Below are 21,197 nucleotides of genomic sequence, written 5' to 3' on the forward strand. Positions count from 1 at the left end.
TGACTAGCTGTGGTCCGTCCAATGACAACAGTGAACTGTGATTTTGGAAATAGTTGTGGGTGTCCATATTAGTGATGAGATGTGTCTCGTAAAGATGTATCGCTACCAGATCGTCAATATTAGATCGAACAGAAAGTCTTCTGATCGATAAAGCGAACCATCGACCAATCCATATTAGAGATAAAGCCTGGCGGTCTTCCGTTTGCGCTCTGCATCTGAAAACAATAATCTTCCATTGCCATGATAATTCGAGCGCATTCAGTATGGAGATTATTCGACTGTCGGCGTGTCGACGCGCTTCACCGAGGGCCGCGGAGATAGAATGAAACCCTTCAGCGTTCACGAAGAGATTGGCTGCTGGAGACTTCAGAACATGCCATACAAAACCGCATATCAACGAATCACCTTTACATGACATGGATAAACATCTGTGGTATGTTTTATTTCTAGAGGTTTCTTCAGAAATGGCAGTAGTTCCCAAACAGGTTCCTGGAGACATTTTGTAGGTCTCCCAAATCAAACACACAAATATCGTCCCGTTTGCTCCCACCTCCCTTACGAAAATGAATCATGGTTTTATATAGTTACAATTGTATTAACCATGCGGACTGATTACCATTTGTATAACCACAGTTGTAGGCCTACTAGTAATACCGTTTGGTTAGCGTGGCAAAACCATGGTTAATTTGTGGTTACCATAGTTGAACTATAGCCTAATAACCATGTTTCTTTGGTTTTATTTTGTAGTAAAACCATGGTTAATTTTCGAAAGGCCAGCAATCAGAACTAATCTCTAAAATGTTTAAATCGTGAAAATGTTGTGATAACGTTTGTAATCTGAAACCCAATATCATAGATAGAACGAAGGCGATGCAATTTTACTACGCTGCAGTTGCGTAGCCTCGCGACTTTTTAAAAACTAATTAGGCTATTCAACCTGGTATTACATCCCAGCTAACACATTTTAGATCCCAGTAAGTTCTGGGAACTGTAGTCTTGGGTTCACAGAACGTTCTGGGAACGTTCCCAAAAACATATTTGCAACGTTTGTTTTTGGTTAGCCAATAAAGTTTTCGTTACGGAAATAGAACGGTTTTTTATTTTGGGGTTGGGAGAACGTTCCCCTAACCTTCTATTGACCGCTTTTCATCATATTCCCCGCTTAACGTAGGCCTATGAGCGGCATGGAAGACGTATGGACGTCAGTAGCTACGTCTTGTTTTTTTTAAACTATTGTTTAATCAATAGAAATAATCCGAGCACATAAACCGTGATAGCCTATGGAGGATTAAATAAAATGTATTTTATCCATTAATAGCCCATGTATGATTTCGTAACGTAGGCTATCAGAGATTTTACGTTATCGCCATCATAATGTTTTGCCATCATAATGTTTTGCCATACACGTAGGCCTACATCTTTCAAACTAGAGTTTACCACATAAGTAGAAGGATGCAGACAAATGAGACTTCGGCTTATAATTTAATAACTCACGCGCAGGTTTTAATTAAAGTTATAGAATAGCCTACTAAGGCACATCATAGGAATATTATCAGAGCTTTATTCTTATCTCTGCTTGTAGTCAATATCTAAATATGACATTACTATTTTGTACAAGTTATTGATAGAATTACCTCGAGAGGTAAAAAGTGTCTTCAAATTTAAACGATTTACCTTGTTACATTTTTGTCAGTTGGTAAGTTTAGCATTGCAAAAATTAAAAGAAAATAAACGTCCTACAAACGTTGTAGTGTGAGGTGGTTGGATTTTTCTACTTTTACTACGTTTTTTAATCATTTCAAAAACCTACAGACGTTAAGGTTTGGTCAGGTTTTGTTTTCATAACGTGCTAGGCTAATAACGTTTTGAGTCAATTTACCAAGTAGGTAAAGTATTTCCACATAATAAACGGTCTAGGCTACTCTACAAATACCAACGTTACGCCTGTGTTATCCTAATCGTTACTCCAAGGACTGAAACGGTTTTGTCCGCTGAAACATTCAGATGGTGTCGTTCAGGCCTGCAGGTTATCCAGCTTCCCTTTTAAGGCAGGAAAATGACTGACTTCAATTGGCGTCACAGGTTCATAATTAATCAACCAAACGCGCACCTGTTCGGGGAGAATCGTGGATCGTTGCTATCGGTCTGAGCAATGGCTGCACCACGAAGAATTCACCTCACCGCAATCTCAAGCAATGTACACTTTCCTTCTCCCACCGTCCCCACTGTCTCCGATGCCAGTGACCAACCTGTCAAACAGGGTTTACTTGCGCCCGGATCGCCACCACTCCAGCACGCTGCAACGAGAGTTGAACTGAAACTCTTCGAGCCGGATGATCAACGCTGCCCGGAGTTTTGCTACCCGGATTTGATCAACACAAAGGTAAACAATCATTGACATGAATGTATTTTCTGATTATTATTGGCTACTTGTTATATTGTATATAATTTTGTATTTTCATTGTTTAGTGTTTGAGCTGAATTCCATTTAAATGGGTGCTTCATTTTATTACCAAAAAATAAATTAAAAAAATGGTACCATAAGGGGTCAAGGATTAATCCAGGTGAATTTAGGAACGTCAACATTTTTTATTTAGGAACCTTTTTTTTCTTCTCTCATTTTAAGGAAACCACTGAGAAAAAGAAACCACAAACGTTAGATAAGGTGGAGGACAGGGAGAGAGATGAAATGGAGGCACTTGCAAGAAAGTTTGAAGCGAAATATGTGAGTATGAATTCTGCCAAGATGTCATATTTCAAGCTTCATCACAAGTAAGTCTATGTCAACATTTAGCAAATTAAAGCAGAGTTGTCAAAGTGCTGTGGAGACAAGTAAATATCAAGAGTCAAAATGCAAAACAATATCCCAGACTGCCTTAATTGACCATACTGTGGTAAAGGTGGAATTAAACAGTTCGAATATATTGCACTTATTTTTGTTATGATGTGACTGTATCACGTAACTATGTAAAATTTAGTATTTTATTTTTTGGGGGAAAAACTATAGAGGTGTATTTCTACTACATTAATATCTGCCTTTTTTTAGGGTGAAGCTTGCAAAAGAAAAAAAGACAGATTACAGGACCTGGTGGATATAGGCTTTGGTTACGATGAATCTGATTCATTCATTGATAACTCTGAGGCTGTGAGTTCAGGCCACTGTTTTTAGCCAGATGCTAAAACCACCTTTATCAGATTATTCCCCTTATAGAACACATGCATGTTTTACTCAAGTCTTCTTTTTCTCTGCATGCCACAGTATGATGAGCTCGTCCCAGCTTGTCTCACCACCAGATATGGAGGCTTCTACATCAACTCTGGAACTCTCCAGTTCCGGCCAGCCTCTGATGAGGGAAATAACGAGAATGATTTTGAGGACAGTGGTTTTAAACCCAAGGTGTGTGAACATTTGACTACCCTTCCATCTGTTTTGTATGGAAGCTTGTTTCCGCCACTGAATAAAAGTTTAAAAAAAGTTTATAAAAGAAGTTTATATCACGCAATTCTGACTTCACTCACAATTACGTGTTATAAAGTCAGAATTGCGAGGGGAAAAAAGCAGTACACAAGATCCGAGGGGAGGAGTTTGATCTTATATAAGGGGTGGAGATTGGTAGGTTTAGGGGTGGAGATGGGTAGGTTTAGGGGTGAGTTTAGGGATCAGGGGGTGGAGATTGGTAGGTTTAGGTATGTAAGGTGGGAGGAGTTGGATTTTATCCGACTCCTCCCCCTGGATTTTATGCTCTGCAGTGAGGACCATCTCAAAAAAAGTCACATTTGCATGATATAAACTCGCAATTGCATGTTATTAAGTCAGAAATGTGAGAAAAAAGTTAGAATTGCAATGCTATAAAGTCTCAAGAATTGTGAGAAATAAACTCGCAATTTGGATTTCTCGCAATTGCGAATTTATATCATGCAATTCTGACTTCACTCGCAATTGCGTGTTATAAAGTCAGAATTGCGAGATATAAACTCGTAATTTTGACTATATCGCAATTCTGACTTTTTTCCTGCAATTGTTAAAGTTAGAGTTGGAGATATAAACTTGCAATTGTTAGTTATAAAGTCAGAATTTTGTCATATAAACTTGCAATTGCGAGGAAAAAAGTCAGAATTGTGAGATAAAAAGTCGAAAATGTTATTTTTTTATTCCGTGGTGGAAACAAGCTTCCATAGTTTTGTACCCAATATCTTGCAAACAAACCGGCAACAACTAGCTATATTTCTTTAGCTTTATGCAAAAGATTTGCAAAATTGTTTCCATTTGTCAACATTATCTCATTTGGTCTGATTCCTCTCTCAGAAACGAAAGCTTAAGCAATGCAAAGACAAGAGGATGGGGAAGAAAAAGAAAGAAGATGACAGGCTTGCTAAGAAGGAAGAGGAGGAACCCAGGAAGAGGTTTTTGCTGCTGCAGAGATCAGTTTAGATTAAGAGTACAATGTTTACTGTGAAGAAAACACAATCTCCTTTTAAGAACAAGGTTTCCATTGATTCTTTCTCAAATGCCCTCATTGTTCTTCTTCTGGTTTCCTTCTCAGCACCCCACCAGACAAATCATCTACAAAGAAGAAGAAAAACAAGAAGCCGCTAAGTATTGATAAGATGCTGAAGAAGTTCCATAAGGAAAAGCTTCAGCAGCTGCAGATGTTCAATGCTAGAGAGAGCGAATCACCTGCTCTCAACGACACTGGTCCCACCGTGCAAGCTGAGGTTCAAGAACCACCCATATCATCTGACCCTCTTCTCACACTCATTGGTTCTGCCAGTGCAGACGACCTCCTTCAAGCAGTCAAAGCAGCGGAGCAAGACTTTGACTTAGACGGGCTCTTGGGGGAACCGCAGAACGTCTGTTCTCCAAGCCTGGAAGAGAACGGAGAAGCTCCCGTTCCATCCGTCACTGAGAAGATCCCCACATTACTCCCTGATGGACTGCCACCTACACTAGAGCAACACATTAAGCAACTTTCACAGGTATTGTTTGCTTTGATGGCTTTAGAGGATTAGACGAGAGTTTGCAGGTATACACGACTTATTTTGTTCTTTAGGCTGTCAAGAAAATTGAAGGACAAAATAAGATGGAGATTTTGTCTTCAGAGCTCAACAGTGTTTTACTAGAGTAAGTTACATCACATGATTTATTATAGAATAGGTAATATCTTGATTGTATTGCATTGATTCCTTCTCTTTGTGTGTTCAGCGTGGAGTTGAACTCCAAACAGCTTAGTGGGAAAGTACGCTCCAGAATCTTCTCCTACGTGGCCTCACAGCTGTCCTGCAGCAAAGGCACTCTGGTCAAAAGAGCCAAAAAATTCCACAATCTACAGCAGGTCTGTAAACGTACTTGACACCTCAGCATAGCAAACATCACCATCCCATCTTATCTGTGTCTGCTATCCTAAGCCCGATCCTTTATTTTACGTCAGCAGGTATTTTTATCTGAGATGTCATTGCCGTAGCGCGTTGCTATATGGGTTGCGTCTTTCTTCGGACACAGAGAGCTTCATGCTTTCTAACCTTAAATCCACTTTTTTTTGTGTGCAATAATTCTATAAAATATAAAAAAGTTTATTTTAGTGGTCCCATATTAATTTTAGTGGTACCGCAGATTCTGTTTACAATGTTTACCATAGTAACAGATGTTTACATCTAACAATGTCTTTATACAATGTGTGTATATATATATATATATATATATAGGCCCATAAATATAATTGCTGTATTAATTGTTATGTTAGAATTACTCTGTAGTGATTTATGCCCCCTTTTTGCTCCTTTTTTTTATTTTAACATTTGAACCCCTGAGAAACTCTCTGCAATGTGCAGCAAGCACTAGGAAAATACAAGTATCGGATCGGGACTCCGTATCGGCAGATACTCAATATTCAATGACTTGGATCGGATCGGGGGCACAAAAAACTTGGTCGGGACATCCCTACTAATTAGTAAAAAAAAAAAAGCTTATTCCTTCAAAATTGATCCTGTTTACTTTATTAATACCTTTCTTGTTCCTGGTCTTATTGTACATGATTTCCAAAATCATTGATCATAATTAAACATTCAAAATGTAAAAAAAAAGTAAGCTTTTATAAATTGACATATGTGACCCTGGATCACAAAACCAGTCATAAGTCGCACGGGTATATTTGTGGCAATAGCCAAGAATACATTGTATGGGTCAAAATTATCAATTTTTCTTTTATGGCAAAAATCATTTGGAGGTAGTTAAGTAAAGATCATGTTCCAAATTTCCTACTGTAAATATATAAAACATTTATTTTTGTGAGTGGATGCAGGACAATCGTGAACATAAATGGACAACTTTAAAGGCGATTTTCTCAAAGTTTAGTTTTTTTTGCACCCTCAGATTCCAGATTTTCAAATAGTTGTATCTCAGCCAAATATTGTCCTATCATAACAAATCATACTTCAATGGAAAGCTTATTTATTCAGCTTTCAGTTGATGTATGAATCTCAATTTCAAAAAAGTGACCTATGTGACTGGTTTTGTGGTCCAGGGTCACATATACACGTACACACTACTGTTCAAAAGTTTGGGGTCAGTAAGAGATTTTTATTTATTTATATATTTTTAAAGAAATTAATACTGCATTAAATTGATCAAAAGTGACCGTAAAAACACTTAATATACAGTATTACAAAAGATTTACCTTTCATATAAATGGTAAATGAATTGTAGAATCCTGAAAAAAATCAATACATCACGCGTCCACAAAAACATTAAATGTCTCTTGAGCAGCAAATCAGCATATTAAAATAATTTCTGAAGGATTGTTACACTGAAGACTGGAGTAATGATGCTGAAAATGCAGCTTTGCATCACAGGAATAAATTACATTTTAAAATGTATTCAAATAGAAAATTTATTTTAAATTGTAATACGTCACAATATTACTGTTTTTACTGTTTTTTGATCAAATAAATGCAGCTTTGGTGAGAAATAAGAAATAGTCAAAAACATTTGAAAAGACCTTACGTGTGTGTGTCTGTGTGTGTGTGTGTGTGTGTATATATATATATATATATATATATGTGTATATATATATATATATATATATGTGTATGTATATCCAGTTTAATGTCTCTGTAAGCTTAATGTGCTGGTCATGTGTCTTATGAGGATGAACAGCTGCAGGAGCTGCTGAAGAAGCTGGAGAATGTGGTGGCCAGGTCCATGCCTGAACAGATCACCCGTTTCCAGAGTCACTGCCAAGCTCACTCTGAAGCCAGAGCTGCCAAGTAATCACTCATTCCTAATGTGTTGAACAGCTGATCACTTTCACTGTATCACTATACATTCACTGACCTTTTAATTGATATGCAGTTTGTTAGAATACAACCTCAGGTTTGTTCGTTTTATGTTTGTGTGTGTGTTTTAAGGCTCGAGGCCGAGAAAGAGAAGGCGATTGATGGTTCCGACGAGGAAGAGGAGGAGAGGAGTGGAAAACGAGTGTTTGGGCCTCGCAAGAGATTCAGATGGAATGAAGAGATCAGGTCTGATGCATGATTATTAAAAATTCTAAATATAGAAAAAAAAGAGTTAAATGTACATTTAATCAAATAGTCTATTAATCTAATAATGAATATTGACTTTTCCAGGGAGTTGCTCTGTGAGATTGTCAGTTTGAAAATGATGATTTATGATTCGGAGTCGCCTGCGTGCTCTGGTTTGGAGGAGTATCTGAAAGCATTCCTGGAGGCTGATGTTAAACCACTGTGGCCTAAAGGATGGATGCAATCCAGGTAAACAAATCAAATTATTAAAACTCTGAAGTTTTGGAGATCATTGTATCGATATAAGAGAAATCGTATATTTAAAGTGGGTAATTGGTCACAATGTCCCTTTGTTCTGTGCATGTTTATTGCTTTTAAGCACTTAAACTGCTCTTAAACAGTTTATTATATCCGGTTTAATTAGTCTTCCGAAAAGTCTGATACCACACTAAAACTTTTACTTTTATTCAGCAAGCCAAGCACACATTAAATTGATCAAATGTGACAGTCATTTCTTAAAAAAAAAAAAAATCATGCCAAACTTTTGAACGCTTGTGTATGTGTGTATATCTATAATTATAAATCCTTCAGAATGGTGAGTTTCTGCTGAATTTCTATCATTGTCTCAAAAGGATTCTGCTTATAGAAACGAGAAAAGCACACGGTCACATCACTGGTGTGGTGTAAGTATGATTTTACATTACTGCACACTTCCCAGATATTTAGAACATATTTATGTTTCTGAAGAAAAAAATGGTTCATTATGTTCTCTAACTCTAACAAAAATGAACAAAGCGGCGTCTTCTTTGGTTAATATTAAACTTAACCAAAGTTTGTAAATGTTAATAAAACCTTTCTCCTTATTTTACAGGGCAAGGAAGAAACCAATAGGTACAACAAAACTAAAAAAGGTACATCCGAAAAATTAGTAAACCCCTGTCTTGAATGTTGCTTTCTTTTAGACTTTTGTTTCTAAACCTTGTTTTATCCAATAAATGCACAGGTCAGCGCCGCCCCAGAGGACAGTAAGAATAACCCGGAAATCCAGGGCCCACCAGCACTGAAACGCAAGCGTCTGGGTGTACCTGCAAGCATGCAACTTGAAGTCGCAGCAACGTTGAGCACCACTGCCAAAACTCCATCAAACACACAAACATCCGCCACCTTCTCTACACATCCATCTAATCAGAACCATGGGGAAGGGATGGGAAGAGATGAGAGCCATCATACCAGCACTCAGAGAAGTCCAGTGACCGCAGAGGGTGCTGGATCGGTCCAGATGATGTGGACCAAGTCTGCTATGGATTCGGATTCAAAGCGACTCCGGGCTGGAGAGAAGGCGACTCCTAAACTGACGCTGGTGGCTCTCCCAGATGGAGCTCAGAGTGACTGTCCATCAGTGGTGCATGGAGTGGCCCGGCTGCTCACGACCACCACAATGGGTGACACCCCTGTTTCAATGACAGCCGTGAGTTCTTCACAAGAAAGACGCATATTGGTTGCTTATTGCATGTGGAGTTGTGGTGTCTTACAAAATCCTTCCTAAATATTTCATATAAATAATGTCCACTGTAGGATCTTACATTGAATAATTTTTTTTAAATTCTTTTTTTAATAATATTATTCATTTATTTTTATTATCGTACATAATCATATCCTGATCATTTAACTTCATGATTTGAAGTGGAAAATATAAATATAATGTCTTATTTAAATTGCGACGGGTATACAGGCAAATTGGATGGCATGCTAACTGTCAGCTAACCTAAAACAGTTACATTTGTCCACTTAGCAGTTATAGCATTAAGTGAGATAAATGTTAAATATATATATATATATATATATATATATATATATATATGGTGACATGTTTTCGACATAAGTCTCTTATGCTCACCAGTAAAAACAGTAATATTGTGAAATTATTACCATTTAAAATAATTGTTCATTGCAATTTATTATTCCTGTGATCAAAGCTGAATTTTCAGCATCTTTACTCAGTCTTCAGTGTCATATGATCCTTCAGAAATCATTCAAATATGTTGATCAACTTTTTTTTTTTTAAACATTCTTTGATATAAAGTTCAAAAGAACAGTATTAAAAAATTAAAAAACATATCTTTACTGTCACTTTTGAACAATTTAATACATCATTTAATCCATATAGCCAATTTCTTTGAAGTCAAATAGGGATTTGCCTGAAGCATTAAGGTTTTAAAGGTTTTCTTAAATTTAAATAAAATTGTATAATACTTTCTTTGCTTGTATTTCAGGCAGCTGGTGAGATCTCCTGTGGGAACCCAGCGCTTCCCACCCCTTCTCTATCTCTCCTTCCATCCTCCTATCCCACCACAGTCCAGCCGGGAGTCTTACCAAGCTTCGCCCCCCTGCATGCTCTCCCGTTCCCTGGACTGAGCTCTGGCACCAAGATCCCTGGACAGCCTCAGGCCTGTAAAGGAGCTGTTTTTCCTGGCCCAGCACCTGGAACTTTCCAGCATGGTCTCGCACACGGTGAGCAGATATTAATCCTGAGCATAAGCATGGGAACTTGCTAAGAATCATCTCTGTTTATTTAAAGGTGAAGTGTGTGATTTATGCTCCAGTTGCTGCACCAAATGGAATTGATTCCAAGCAGGTTCTTAAAGGGATACTCCACTTTAAAATGAAAATTCTGTCATAATTTACTCACCCTCATGTTGTTTCAAACCTGTATGAATTTCTTTCTTCTGCTGAACAGAAAGGAAGATATTTAGAAGAATGTCAGTAACCAGACAGTTTTTGGTACCATTGACTTCCATAGTATATATTTTTTCCTACTATGGAAGTCAATGGTACCAAAAACTGTCTGGTTAAAACTGTCTGTCCGCCTTTCTGTTCAGCAGAAGAAAGAAATTCATACAGGTTTGAAACAACATGAGGGTGAGTATATGATGACAGAATTTTCATTTTAAAGTGGAGTATCCCTTTAAACGCTTGCGTGCTACTCTTAATATTTCTGCTTTATATGATACACAATGCATTCAACTTGATCTTCCATTTCCCAAAAACATTTTAGCATTTCAAAAATGACACACTTCACCTTTCACAGGGAATTGATAAATTCATGATATCTGTTACATTACACCAGAGGTTTGGTACTCTTGTCTTCATGTGCATTGGATGGAATGGATGAGCCGAAGCTCAACTCTGGTGTGATGTTGTTTAAATCACTTTGCTCCATTGCTGTAATGTTGCACCAGTCATCCTTGTGTTTTCTTCTTCCTCTTCCTCTTCCTCTCTTTCCTATTTCAGGTAACTCCATGCTGTGCTCTAGCACGCTTCATCTTCTGTCTGTCCCTGTTTCCTCTTCTGCTCCTCTTCATTCTTTAACACCATGGCTCTTTGGTTTAGGTAAATTTACACGCCTTTAGAAAAGCCCATAGGGACAGTTGAATCATGCCCACATTATTTATTGTGTTCGTCGTGATGTTTGCTTGCATTATGTATCTTTTTTTTTTTCTCCTGTTTTTCTTTAGCATACTATTATTAACAGTTTAACTTTTTAACTTAATTTGACATTTACTCAGTAATGTTTTAGTCTGTTTTAGGTCAAAGGATCTCTAGTTTAATTAATATAGTAAAAAATAATAATTGTATATACAAGGTACACAATTTTTAGTACATTAGTTTCTAGTTCTTTCTTTCTTTGACATCATACACTAGACAGTCTTATAGTTTTGTAATGTTTTAAAGTCAACATGAAACCAAAATTGACTCATTTTACTGTAATAAATGTTCCCGGTCTTATTGCGCTGGATTCATTTTCAAAAACTGATAAATTCAATTAATAAAATGAAGTCTCACCATCTTTTAAATCATTAAATGTTCTTTTACATGGAAATATGTCAAATTATGGAAGTAAAATGGGTCATGTGTGCCATTTCATGTTGATTGTTCAATGTAATGCTGGCTTAATTTAACCATCTCATCAGTTATATTGAGAGATTAAATAAAATTTTGTTTTTATGACACAGATGGAAGCCAGATCCACACAGATGGTCATAACACTCAGAGAAAACTACATTAATGGCCATTAGAATGAGATTAAAGACTGCTGATGCATAAAGCAAAATTTTCCACTTTTTGTAAGATCTTGAAGATGGAGTTAATATGACTGAATATGGATATGAATTTGAATTAAAGGAGCAGATTATGGCTTGGCAAAGAGACTTTTCATTTGTATATTTTTGAGTCAACTCCTTCAAAACTGTTTATTTGCAGTAAAAATGCCCTTATCCAGAATAATGTAAGTCTTTTGTTTATCACAGTATTAAGATTAGAATTTGAATGATATGACAAGCCATGTTGCCTCAGTGCAGTCCTATGCACTTGTAATGCACTTACTTTAAAAACTTGAAGGCAGATATACTACTTATTTATTCATAACTTTCATTTCTCTCTCTCAGAGGCCATCTTATCAGTGAAGATCCACAATCCTGACCTATTTATGAAAAGTAACTGGAACAATAGTAAATTACATGTGTTGTAGGTTACCACTATTATTTTTAAGTACATGTGTGCAATGAAAAAGTAAAGGAACTCAGAATCTGTTGTTAAAGGCAGAGATTGCACTTTTTCTTGTTTGTTTTCTTATTGTTGGACTGGGTAATGAATTGATGCCAGTGGAATGATCTCAGGGCTGTTTAAGTACAATAGCCAAGTTACGGAGTAATGCTGCAAAATATGCAGAGAACATGCACTTGCTTTTGTTTTTGAACATACTGAAAATGACTTTGGAAAAAAAAATTGAAGGGATAATGTGGAAAAATAAAGTGTCTTAAAACAATCTATTGTTGACATTTTTATTGTTGAAGAAAAAAACAAACAGATTTTTCACCAAAAATCATTTCATCGTTTCTCAATTTATTCTGGATTTTTTAGAATGGAGGATTTAAATTTATGAGAAAAATAAGGTCTGTGGTTAGTGGTGTTCGTAGCTGTTCACGTCCTTGCACTCGGAATTATGCAGTTTTATGGCAACACTATCAACGCCTAAATTAATCTGCATCGGTCAGGTAGAACAGCGGTCACATGGTACAAGTCGGAGCTCTCAGAAAATGACAAGTTCTACGAGGACGTGAACGCTTTTCACAAGTTAGAAAATTATCCCAGAGCTTCCCAGTGGTAAATACCACTTGAGGCAAAAGGGCAAAGCAGAGCCCATTACAGTAGTTGCTATTATGTAATGTACTGTATTCAATTTTTCTTTTTTTTTATGAAAATGTTACCCAATTCCTACCAAAATTGGCTCAGGTGATCACTGGACCAAGTGCATAGAAATTACTGAATGGAATTTTGATATTCCTTTTTGTTTAAAAGTTATGATGATGTAAAGTTAACGATGTTGACCCAAAATCAGATTAGATGCTATATCTCGGCCAAACTTTGATCTTTCAAAACAAAACTTGTACGCTTACTCAACACCATGATCTGAGGGTACATGCGAAGTCATGAGATCCAAAAAGTCTATTTTTGTTTATCAGAATTATGAGCTTGGTGTTTGCGTATTCCTTGGGTCATGCCAAATCCGACAATACCAATTTTGCCAGGATAGGACAAATCGCCTGTCCGCCATTTTGAAATTTGACATAAATTGTGATTTATTTACTTATTTTTTTAACGTTTTGACTTTTCTACACAAAATTTGGTAGGGTTCATTGACAGCATGTATCTGAGAAATTTGAAAGCAGCCCCACCTAGAGTTCCATAGATTTAATTTTTTTTTTGTAAAAACATTTGAAAACATTGTTCAAAATGTGTTACAACTTCTTTACACAGGCACACTGGAGTCAAGTGTCCAGTAAGCATATAACGTTAAGGAAGTTTGTTCTAGTAGACTAATTTACACACACACGGTCAAAGAAAGAGAGACATTGTTTTGTATTTGTTTTTAGAGTGTTTCAATAAACCTGTTTTTGAAGTATATTGCATGGTGTGGCTGCGGTTTTTGCTTCCTTTGTCTAATTGTTACAACTTACCCGAGCATGTGTTACAACCTACGGTTGTAATATGGTGCAATGTCCAAATGGTTACTGATATGCCAAGTACATCAAAGTGTTTGCTTGGCTCAGCATTGTACAAATTTCTTAATCTTTTAGTAATCTTAGGATGGTATGATGACTTTCTAGGCTTTCAGTTAAAAAGTCTGAAAATCTTTGTAATAGTGCAATAAACCCTGTGGATAAGCAGTTTGCAGAATGGATAAATGGATGGAACAACAAACTATACTACTTTATAGAAGCTATAGAACATTTCAAAAGAAATGATTAGAACCAACGTTGCTAATTTCACATCTTTATTACAACGAGTTTCAAGTTTTCATACAGTAGTTTTAAGACTTTAAACACCAAATGTCATTATCACGTACTTAGCCTAAGTATTTTATTTAAACTGCAATTTTGCCTTCAACATCTCAAGTCTCTGTGAAATTAAGCAAATCAAGGCATATGAGCGGTGTGGTGTGCACTGTAAAGCAACAGGCAAGATGTTTGAAGATTGTTTGATCAAATGACATGTGAATTGTGCAATGTTCAAAAAGTTCCCTAAGAAAATCACATGTCCAAATATGCCAAAATATAGCCATATAAAGGGTTTGGCCCCATAATTGCGGCTTGCAGCTATTTAACTAGAAAACTATTGCACGTGAAAGCAGCATTACTATTCGTGTCTTCCCGCTCAATTAAAAATAAATAAAAATGGCTAGAATACTTTAATGTGAGTTTAAACTATTTTGAACTTTTTTTTTAAATGTCTGGTTTTTAAATCCTATTAATTTCCTTAGTGAGGAAAAATGACTGCGTGTAGGCTACCTTTAAGAAAGAGTTGTCTCTACCCTGTGGACTACAGATTTGTGCACAAATCACAAACGGCTTTTGTTCCGTAGCCTACTCTTCTCTCTGTCACCGTCAAAATGTTATCTATCTCTCTTCGTATTGGCTGTAAACTTTCCATTGCCAAAGTACACACTGATATCGCCTATACACTCAAGATTAGCCTACTACACGCACACGCCTTTTAATGTAGCGCTTCACACATTCTCACACATTCTCACACACTCAAAGGTCGGAGGGTCGGTTTCAGCTTCTGAAGGCAGAATGAAGGTGTGCTTTACACTGTGCCTGAGCGTGTGCGTGTATTTACGCCAAGCTCTGGCGGAAAGCGACTCCAACTCAATCCTCGAGGACAAAGATGTTCTAGTGCTGACAGCAGGCAATTTCGAACGAGCTCTTAAACAACACAGCCAGCTATTGGTGCACTTCTGTGAGTATTTCTTCTTGCATGTGTTTTATGGCTTTTCTGTCGTAAATCCAGGGTGACATCAATAGACCAAAGCGAAGTAAAAACATTAGAGTAGGCCTACCTTTTATTTTCTCCAGTTTTTTTCCTCGTTGATACTTCTCGAGTTGTTTCCATGAGATTTTAACCAGCTATTTCAAATACTTTTAAAAATGAACCCACTCCTGATGATAAATGATCTTCTGCTTGAATCTCAGGGCTGGTAATTGGAAAGTTTCTGGTTCGATCTCCACAAGGAATGAACAGTGAGCTATCGCCACTGTGCCTTTGAGCCAGTCACTTAACCTGTGGAGAATTATGTTGTTTTTGGATGAAAACATCTGCTGAATGACTATTTACTTACTAATAGACAGACTAGAAGCAAACTAGAAAGCAAATTAGAGTCGGCACATCTGGGACCACAACAAAATGCCCCTATAAAACATTCTGTGGTGAATATTTGAAACAAGGAGTAAACTGTTGCAGCTTTTTCTCGTACCTGCTGTAGATGCACCTCTTTCTGGTCAGTCCCTTGGCTCTATCCTGGAGTTTAGAGAAGCAGCCGTTGCGCTGAAGGAAGCAAAGTCTGATGTGAGGCTGGGAGGAGTGGATGTGAAAAAAGAAAAAGGTCTTTTTGCATCCCTTAACGTCACAACGATACCATCAATACGGCTGTACCTGTCTGGAGACAAGAACAACCCAGTGTACTGTCCTGGTAATGTTAATTTTTTTTTTTTTTTCTTATGTTGACAGACATGTTAGACAAAATAATAAAAAAAATCTTTCATTATTTAATCACCCTCATGTCTTTCAAAACTTGAATATGGGAAAACATCCCTTTTAGTGTCAGTGTTTGTTGTTTGACTCCACATCCAGATCTTAAGAACTCCGCCTCCATCCTGACATGGCTTAAAAGAAGAAAGGGTCCGAGTGCTGAAATCATCAGTAATCTCACACAGCTGGAAAAGTTCATAGGTGAAGATGAGCTTGTGGTGCTTGGATTATTTAAGGTAATGTGGGAATTTATTTGAGTGAATCTGTCATTTTCCCAAGTTATTCTCTGAGAAAAAAAAATGCTTCACTGATTCATTTAAATCACCTGTCAGAAGTGTTCACATAAGTCCTATAGGGCATTATGCATTTGTCATAAAAAATATATATTAGTTAAATGTTTTGCCAATTTTATCAAATTATTTTAAAGAATCAGTCCAAATGAAGGATTCATTCACGAATCAGCCATAACTAAAGATGTTTTAAATCATTAGCACTTTGTTTTGTGAGTTCAAATGAAGGACTAATAACTCATAACTCGGTAAGTTTTACTGTATTGTTGCATTAGCCACTGTTTTTAATTATGTTCGCCTGTGTTTATACATTACAGGGTCTTGAAGAAGGCATAATGAAAGTGTTTTATGAAACAGCCAATGACATCGCTGACCTGCCCTTTGGAGTAACAGGACATGATGAAATCTTCAGCAAGTATGAGATCAGCGGAGACACTGTTCTTCTCATCAGAAAGGTGAGAATCTGTCAGAGCTCACTTGGGACAGGGCAAGTTCGAATCTGACTTGTAACATTTCCCCCAAACCATTTCCTAAATGTCTAACAGCATACCTTCTTTTTAGCATATGAATTGTCTCATCCATGTACATTATTTTCTTTAGTCTAAACCTGACATGCAATTTGAGATGGGAAGCAGCACAGTGAAGACAGATCTCGTTCATTTTATCAGACTTTATGAGATGGAACTCGTGACCGAGTACAACGGAGTGGTAACTTTATATATATTTTAATAAATAGGCATTGTGACATATAATAGATGTATAAAAATAATTATGCCTTTATAATATAAATATAAATGTCTTTTTGGGTTCCTCCCAGACAGCATCTAAGATCCTGAACTCAGTGGTGCTGAACCATTTGCTTCTGTTTATTAATAAGACTGAGGATGGATTTGAAGAGCTATACCATGCTTTTAAAACCACTGCAGAAAAACTTAGAGGGAAGGTCAGTGTATACCAACTGGCTTGTATTTAGACATAAACCACATATATCCAGTACTGCACAACTGCAAAATTAAACAAAATAAAAAGAAATGCATAGAAATACTGTAGATTATTATTACGATATTGCCTGGAGTCTTTCTGTTGTGTGGTTGCTTTTGTATTACCCTAACGTTGCTCACTTTAAAACTCTATCATCAGGTTATGTTTGTAATGATTGATGTGAGTGAGCCACGGAATGGCCGTATTATGGAGTATTTCCGTGTGAGGTCAGAAGCAGCGCCTCAGGTCCGCATGGTCAATTTATCAGACAACGTTCAATACCAACTGCCATCTGATCAGTTTGATGCACACACTGTTTTAGAGTTCTGTCTGAGTTACCTGGGTGGGAAAGCTAAGGTGAGTATACAGAGGTAAATGAAACAAGTGGATTTGTTAATCTTTCTGTACTTTCAATACAGCATGGTAATTTAAATTAAATGAATTACATTATATACAAATGTACTAGTGTACAAATGTAAATGTACTAATATTGTTTATATTAAATAAATATGAAATATATTTATACACTATATTTTATATATTTATTACGTTTAATTAATACCTGTATATAATAGGGCTGTTAATGCGTTAACGCATGCGATTCATTAAAAATGCTTAACGCGTCAAACAAGATAAATGATGTAGACCTATGCTTAATTGCACGATTAGTATGCGAATAATCTCACAAAAGGGTGTGATTAATCGCAATTAAACATTTTCATCTATTGACAGCCCTAGTATATAATTATGATAGTGTTATTCAGTTTTTAAATAACTATAATATAAAATGTATAGAACTCAAAGCTCTGACAATCTGTCTAATTTGTGTGTTATAGCCTAAGCTGCAGAGTGAGCCAATTCCTGAAAACTGGGACACACAGCCAGTGAAAGAGCTCGTTGGGATGAACTTTGAAAAAGTGGCCTTCAACCATAACAAAAATGTCATTGTCTTGTTCTGTAGGTACCTGAAATGTTAGAATTGTGGACCTCTCCAACTTGATATCATAGGTCCATGCAGGGCCTAAAACTAACTTTTTGCCACACCTGCCAATGGCAATGCCAATATACTGTTACACATGCATTTTATTTCTCTACTGTTTACGTTCACTTAAAGGGATGCTCCACTTTAAAATGAAAATTCTGTCATCATTTACTCACCCTCATGTTGTTTCAAACCTGTATGAATTTCTTTCTTCTGCTGAACAGAAAGGAAGATATTTAGAAGAATGTCAGTAACCAGACAGTTTCTGGTACCATTGTATATTGGTATATATATATATATATGGTATATTTTTTTTCCTACTATGGAAGTCAATGGTACCAGAAACTGTCTGGTTACTGACATTCTTCTAAATATCTTCTTTTCTGTTCAGCAGAAGAAAGAAATTCATACAGGTTTGAAACAACATGAGGGTGAGTAAATGATGACAGAATTTTCATTTTAAAGTGGAGCATCCCTTTAAGACATAACTATGTTTACAAGAATACTTGCCAAGACTGGCATTTTGACAATTTTGTTTGAATATGTCTGCGGAAGTTCCCTTTCGCGTCTTCTTGAGCTTGAATGTTTAAATTGGCAAGGCTTAAAATTTCGTGATGATGCAACACTTCCACGTCAACTGTCCTGAGCATCGTTCACGTTCATGTTCTTACAATTTTGCATTGTTATAATTCATAAAAATGTTACCGGCCAACTGCCGATTGACACACAGTGTTAATTTTAGGCCCTGGGTCTATGCGTCTTCACTTATAGCTTGCAATTGGCTGTGGTAGTTTTGTATTTTAAGTTATTTGTTACATTAACCAAATATTTGCAGATGAAATGAGAGCAGTGGATCTCAACCTTTTTGACTTCAAGGCCCCCCATTGTCCACAAGAATATTTGAAGCCCCTCCCCCCTTTTTTAGTTGTTTTAGCTTATTTTAATGCTTGTTTTATTGTATTTTAAATAATTTTAAGTCATCTTGAGGCCCCAGCCCCCAAGTTGAAAAGCACTGAATTAGAGAATGATTGTACCTCTGTATCCTGACATTTCCAGAAATGGCATGATGAGTAAAAATGTTAAACAGGCATTTTGAACATAGGTACAATTGTTGGTATGATCACCCTTTTCACTAGATGCACATTGGAGCAGCGAAAGTCGTGCTCTGTTTCCATTGTGGGAGGAGCTTGCTGAACACTTTAGTGAACAAGAAGATATTGTTGTTGCCAAGATTGACGTTACTTCCAATGATGTAAACCTTCATCTAGGAGAAAAATACCCATCAATCAAATTATTTCCTGCCGTTTATGTCGAGAGGGTAAGCAGTCTCTTACAATTATGTTCTCGCATGCTCTACATAATATTTAAAATCTCATATTTATTGTTAATTCCATATTCAGGACAGCCATGTTCTTATGTTATTCTCTGTGCTAAAGAGATGTGTTTTGATTTGATTGTATTCTTTAGGAGTACTGTCCATGATTTAGCCTATTCGTTTTGTGTAATATTTGAAAATATTTGCCAGGTAATACCATATTCTGGGAAAAGGAAGCTGAAGCCTATAGTAACATTTATGAAAAAAGAGATTGAAAAAGCCAAGAAGGAGAAAGCAAAGGTAAGATATTTCCTTCTCATATTAATAGACCTGAATTGTGTTTATTGTGCCCACTCATCATGCTGTGCTTGTGTTTATGCCCCAGGAGGAGGAACAGAGGAAGAAATATCTGAATAATCAGAAGGCTGCAGTGAAAGAGGAGCTGTAATTGCCAGAACTGTAATCGCTTATTCATTTGTTTGTAACTTAATTTGACATTTATTAAGTTAATGTGCTCTGCACATGGCTGATTAATCATCTTGAGTGTAACAAGTATTTTCAGTTGCTTTTTCTTGAAAACAAGATGCCAAGGTTCTAGCCAGTGATACTGTTTAAGATGTAGCATTAGGACAATTTACACATAACCTTCATTTCCAGTAGAGGGAGCCTGTTTCAAAGTGCTGCCTACTTACTAAACAGAGCAATGCAACCTCATACCAACATTACAAACAACTTCCACAGGTCTCTGAGACCTATTTGTTGCCAAGAAAAAGTCAGGTTTAATGTAAGTAGATAAGGATCCCAGTCATGGATTATGAGTGGTCAATACAGCATTCCAGGCATGCTAAAAAAAAAACAATATAGCAAACAGCAAGAGATCATAAGACTGGAAATGATGATGAATTTGCTTAATAAAATGACATTCGAATGAAAATTGTGACTGATGGCTAGGCACAGACTCAAGACTCACTTTCTGTAATATGTAGATTAACCATGACTGATGGAACCACAAGAACATGCACAATCTAAAACGTTTTACAAGTTACTATCTTGAACTATGATGTCAAAGGGTGCAGACATGACACAATTAGCCCGTTTGACTTTTAAAAGACCTTCAAATATAAGTAATTAACAAAATATTATTTAAGCAAATGTTTGCCATTTATATTTTGTCAGAGTTCACATTACTCCATAGTCAACTATGTAGAAGGATCCTTTAGCCCCTGGTGCTGTAGTTACGGTATAAACCAACAGTTCTAAACTCAGCAATGAATATTTACTGCAAAATCTGTTCAGAACTCCTAAAATACCATAGGAATTGTGACTGATATATTTTGCAGAGTTACACGCATTTCTGGGTCAACATATTTTGTTGGTCCTTGAACAACATTCCTGTCTGAAAATTTGATCCTAACCATATCCCCACCCCTAAACACTAACACTACCATCAAGTTATCCCTAAAACCAGAGTGAAATGATAGGTGAATAACACTGATGTAGAAGCACCTAACTCTGGTTGTAAGCCTAAACTTGACAAACTATAAACTTGTCACTCAAATGTGAGTGGGTGATTGGAATGTTGATCCAGGAACATAAAATCAGGTTCTGCGATATGTTACCCTGGCCAAAGAGATTGACTGCCTACAAATGACTCTCCAGTTTTGGCCTCACCTCAGGAATGAACATCATACAGTCATACTCAGGTTGGGATGTCAGTCTTCCAGCATGCAGGAGGAACCTTTACCTGGTGCCAAGACGTAAATTGAACGTTACAGACTATGCGTGAGATAGATGACGTGACCTCTTAAAAGAGATTAGGTTCAGTAAACCCTAAGATCCTTTAATTGGGAAATGCTTATACACGTGTGGATCAGATACACATACTAATGCATGTTGAGCACTTGGAACTACAGTAGTATAGAGAAGTCAAGAAAGATCTGTCTTTTCAATATTAAATTACAATGTACACACAACACTTAACCTTTATTACAGACATGTATGTAAGGACTATATATTTCGAAAC

The 21,197-nt window shown here is 36.6% G+C and overlaps 2 protein-coding genes and 1 long non-coding RNA gene across 8 annotated transcripts; 2 read left to right on the plus strand and 1 right to left on the minus strand.

Annotated features, from left to right (window-relative positions):
* Positions 1-28: 28 nt before the first annotated feature.
* ubn1 (ubinuclein 1) lies at positions 29-12,779 on the plus strand (the record flags this gene model as incomplete). 6 transcript variants are annotated; one of them, XM_079864898.1, is made up of 18 exons in its annotated part: positions 29-433; positions 2,083-2,383; positions 2,627-2,725; positions 3,047-3,145; positions 3,260-3,397; positions 4,307-4,404; positions 4,545-4,977; positions 5,052-5,122; positions 5,204-5,333; positions 7,145-7,263; positions 7,405-7,518; positions 7,624-7,767; positions 8,151-8,201; positions 8,390-8,429; positions 8,522-8,986; positions 9,792-10,029; positions 10,810-10,908; positions 11,532-12,779. In XM_079864898.1, the coding sequence occupies exons 2-18, from the start codon at positions 2,153-2,155 to the stop codon at positions 11,582-11,584; spliced, it is 2,622 nt and encodes an 873-aa protein (XP_079721024.1). In that variant the 5' UTR covers positions 29-433; positions 2,083-2,152. The 6 variants fall into 6 exon arrangements, with proteins under 6 accessions (XP_079721024.1, XP_079721023.1, XP_079721026.1 ...); XM_079864897.1 differs by having other exon boundaries at positions 30-433; positions 2,005-2,383; XM_079864900.1 differs by having other exon boundaries at positions 30-433; positions 2,242-2,383.
* Positions 12,156-20,956, minus strand: LOC307154809. Its single transcript, XR_013820416.1, has 3 exons — positions 20,846-20,956; positions 15,332-15,402; positions 12,156-15,138 (listed from the first exon to the last, which is right to left on the minus strand). It is a non-coding gene; the product is annotated as an uncharacterized lncRNA (long non-coding RNA).
* LOC307154807 (protein disulfide-isomerase) lies at positions 14,652-19,678 on the plus strand (the record flags this gene model as incomplete). The annotated part of the gene is made up of 11 exons (XM_079864902.1): positions 14,652-14,817; positions 15,341-15,547; positions 15,709-15,842; positions 16,214-16,351; positions 16,497-16,604; positions 16,714-16,839; positions 17,037-17,234; positions 17,714-17,834; positions 18,996-19,177; positions 19,385-19,474; positions 19,560-19,678. 11 exons carry the CDS (start codon positions 14,652-14,654, stop codon positions 19,620-19,622), a joined length of 1,533 nt encoding a protein of 510 aa, XP_079721028.1. The 3' UTR covers positions 19,623-19,678.
* Positions 20,957-21,197: the final 241 nt, after the last annotated feature.

The sequence above is a fragment of the Squalius cephalus genome, assembly GCF_949319135.1.
Source record: "Squalius cephalus genome assembly, chromosome: 2".
NCBI lineage: Eukaryota > Metazoa > Chordata > Actinopteri > Cypriniformes > Leuciscidae > Squalius > Squalius cephalus.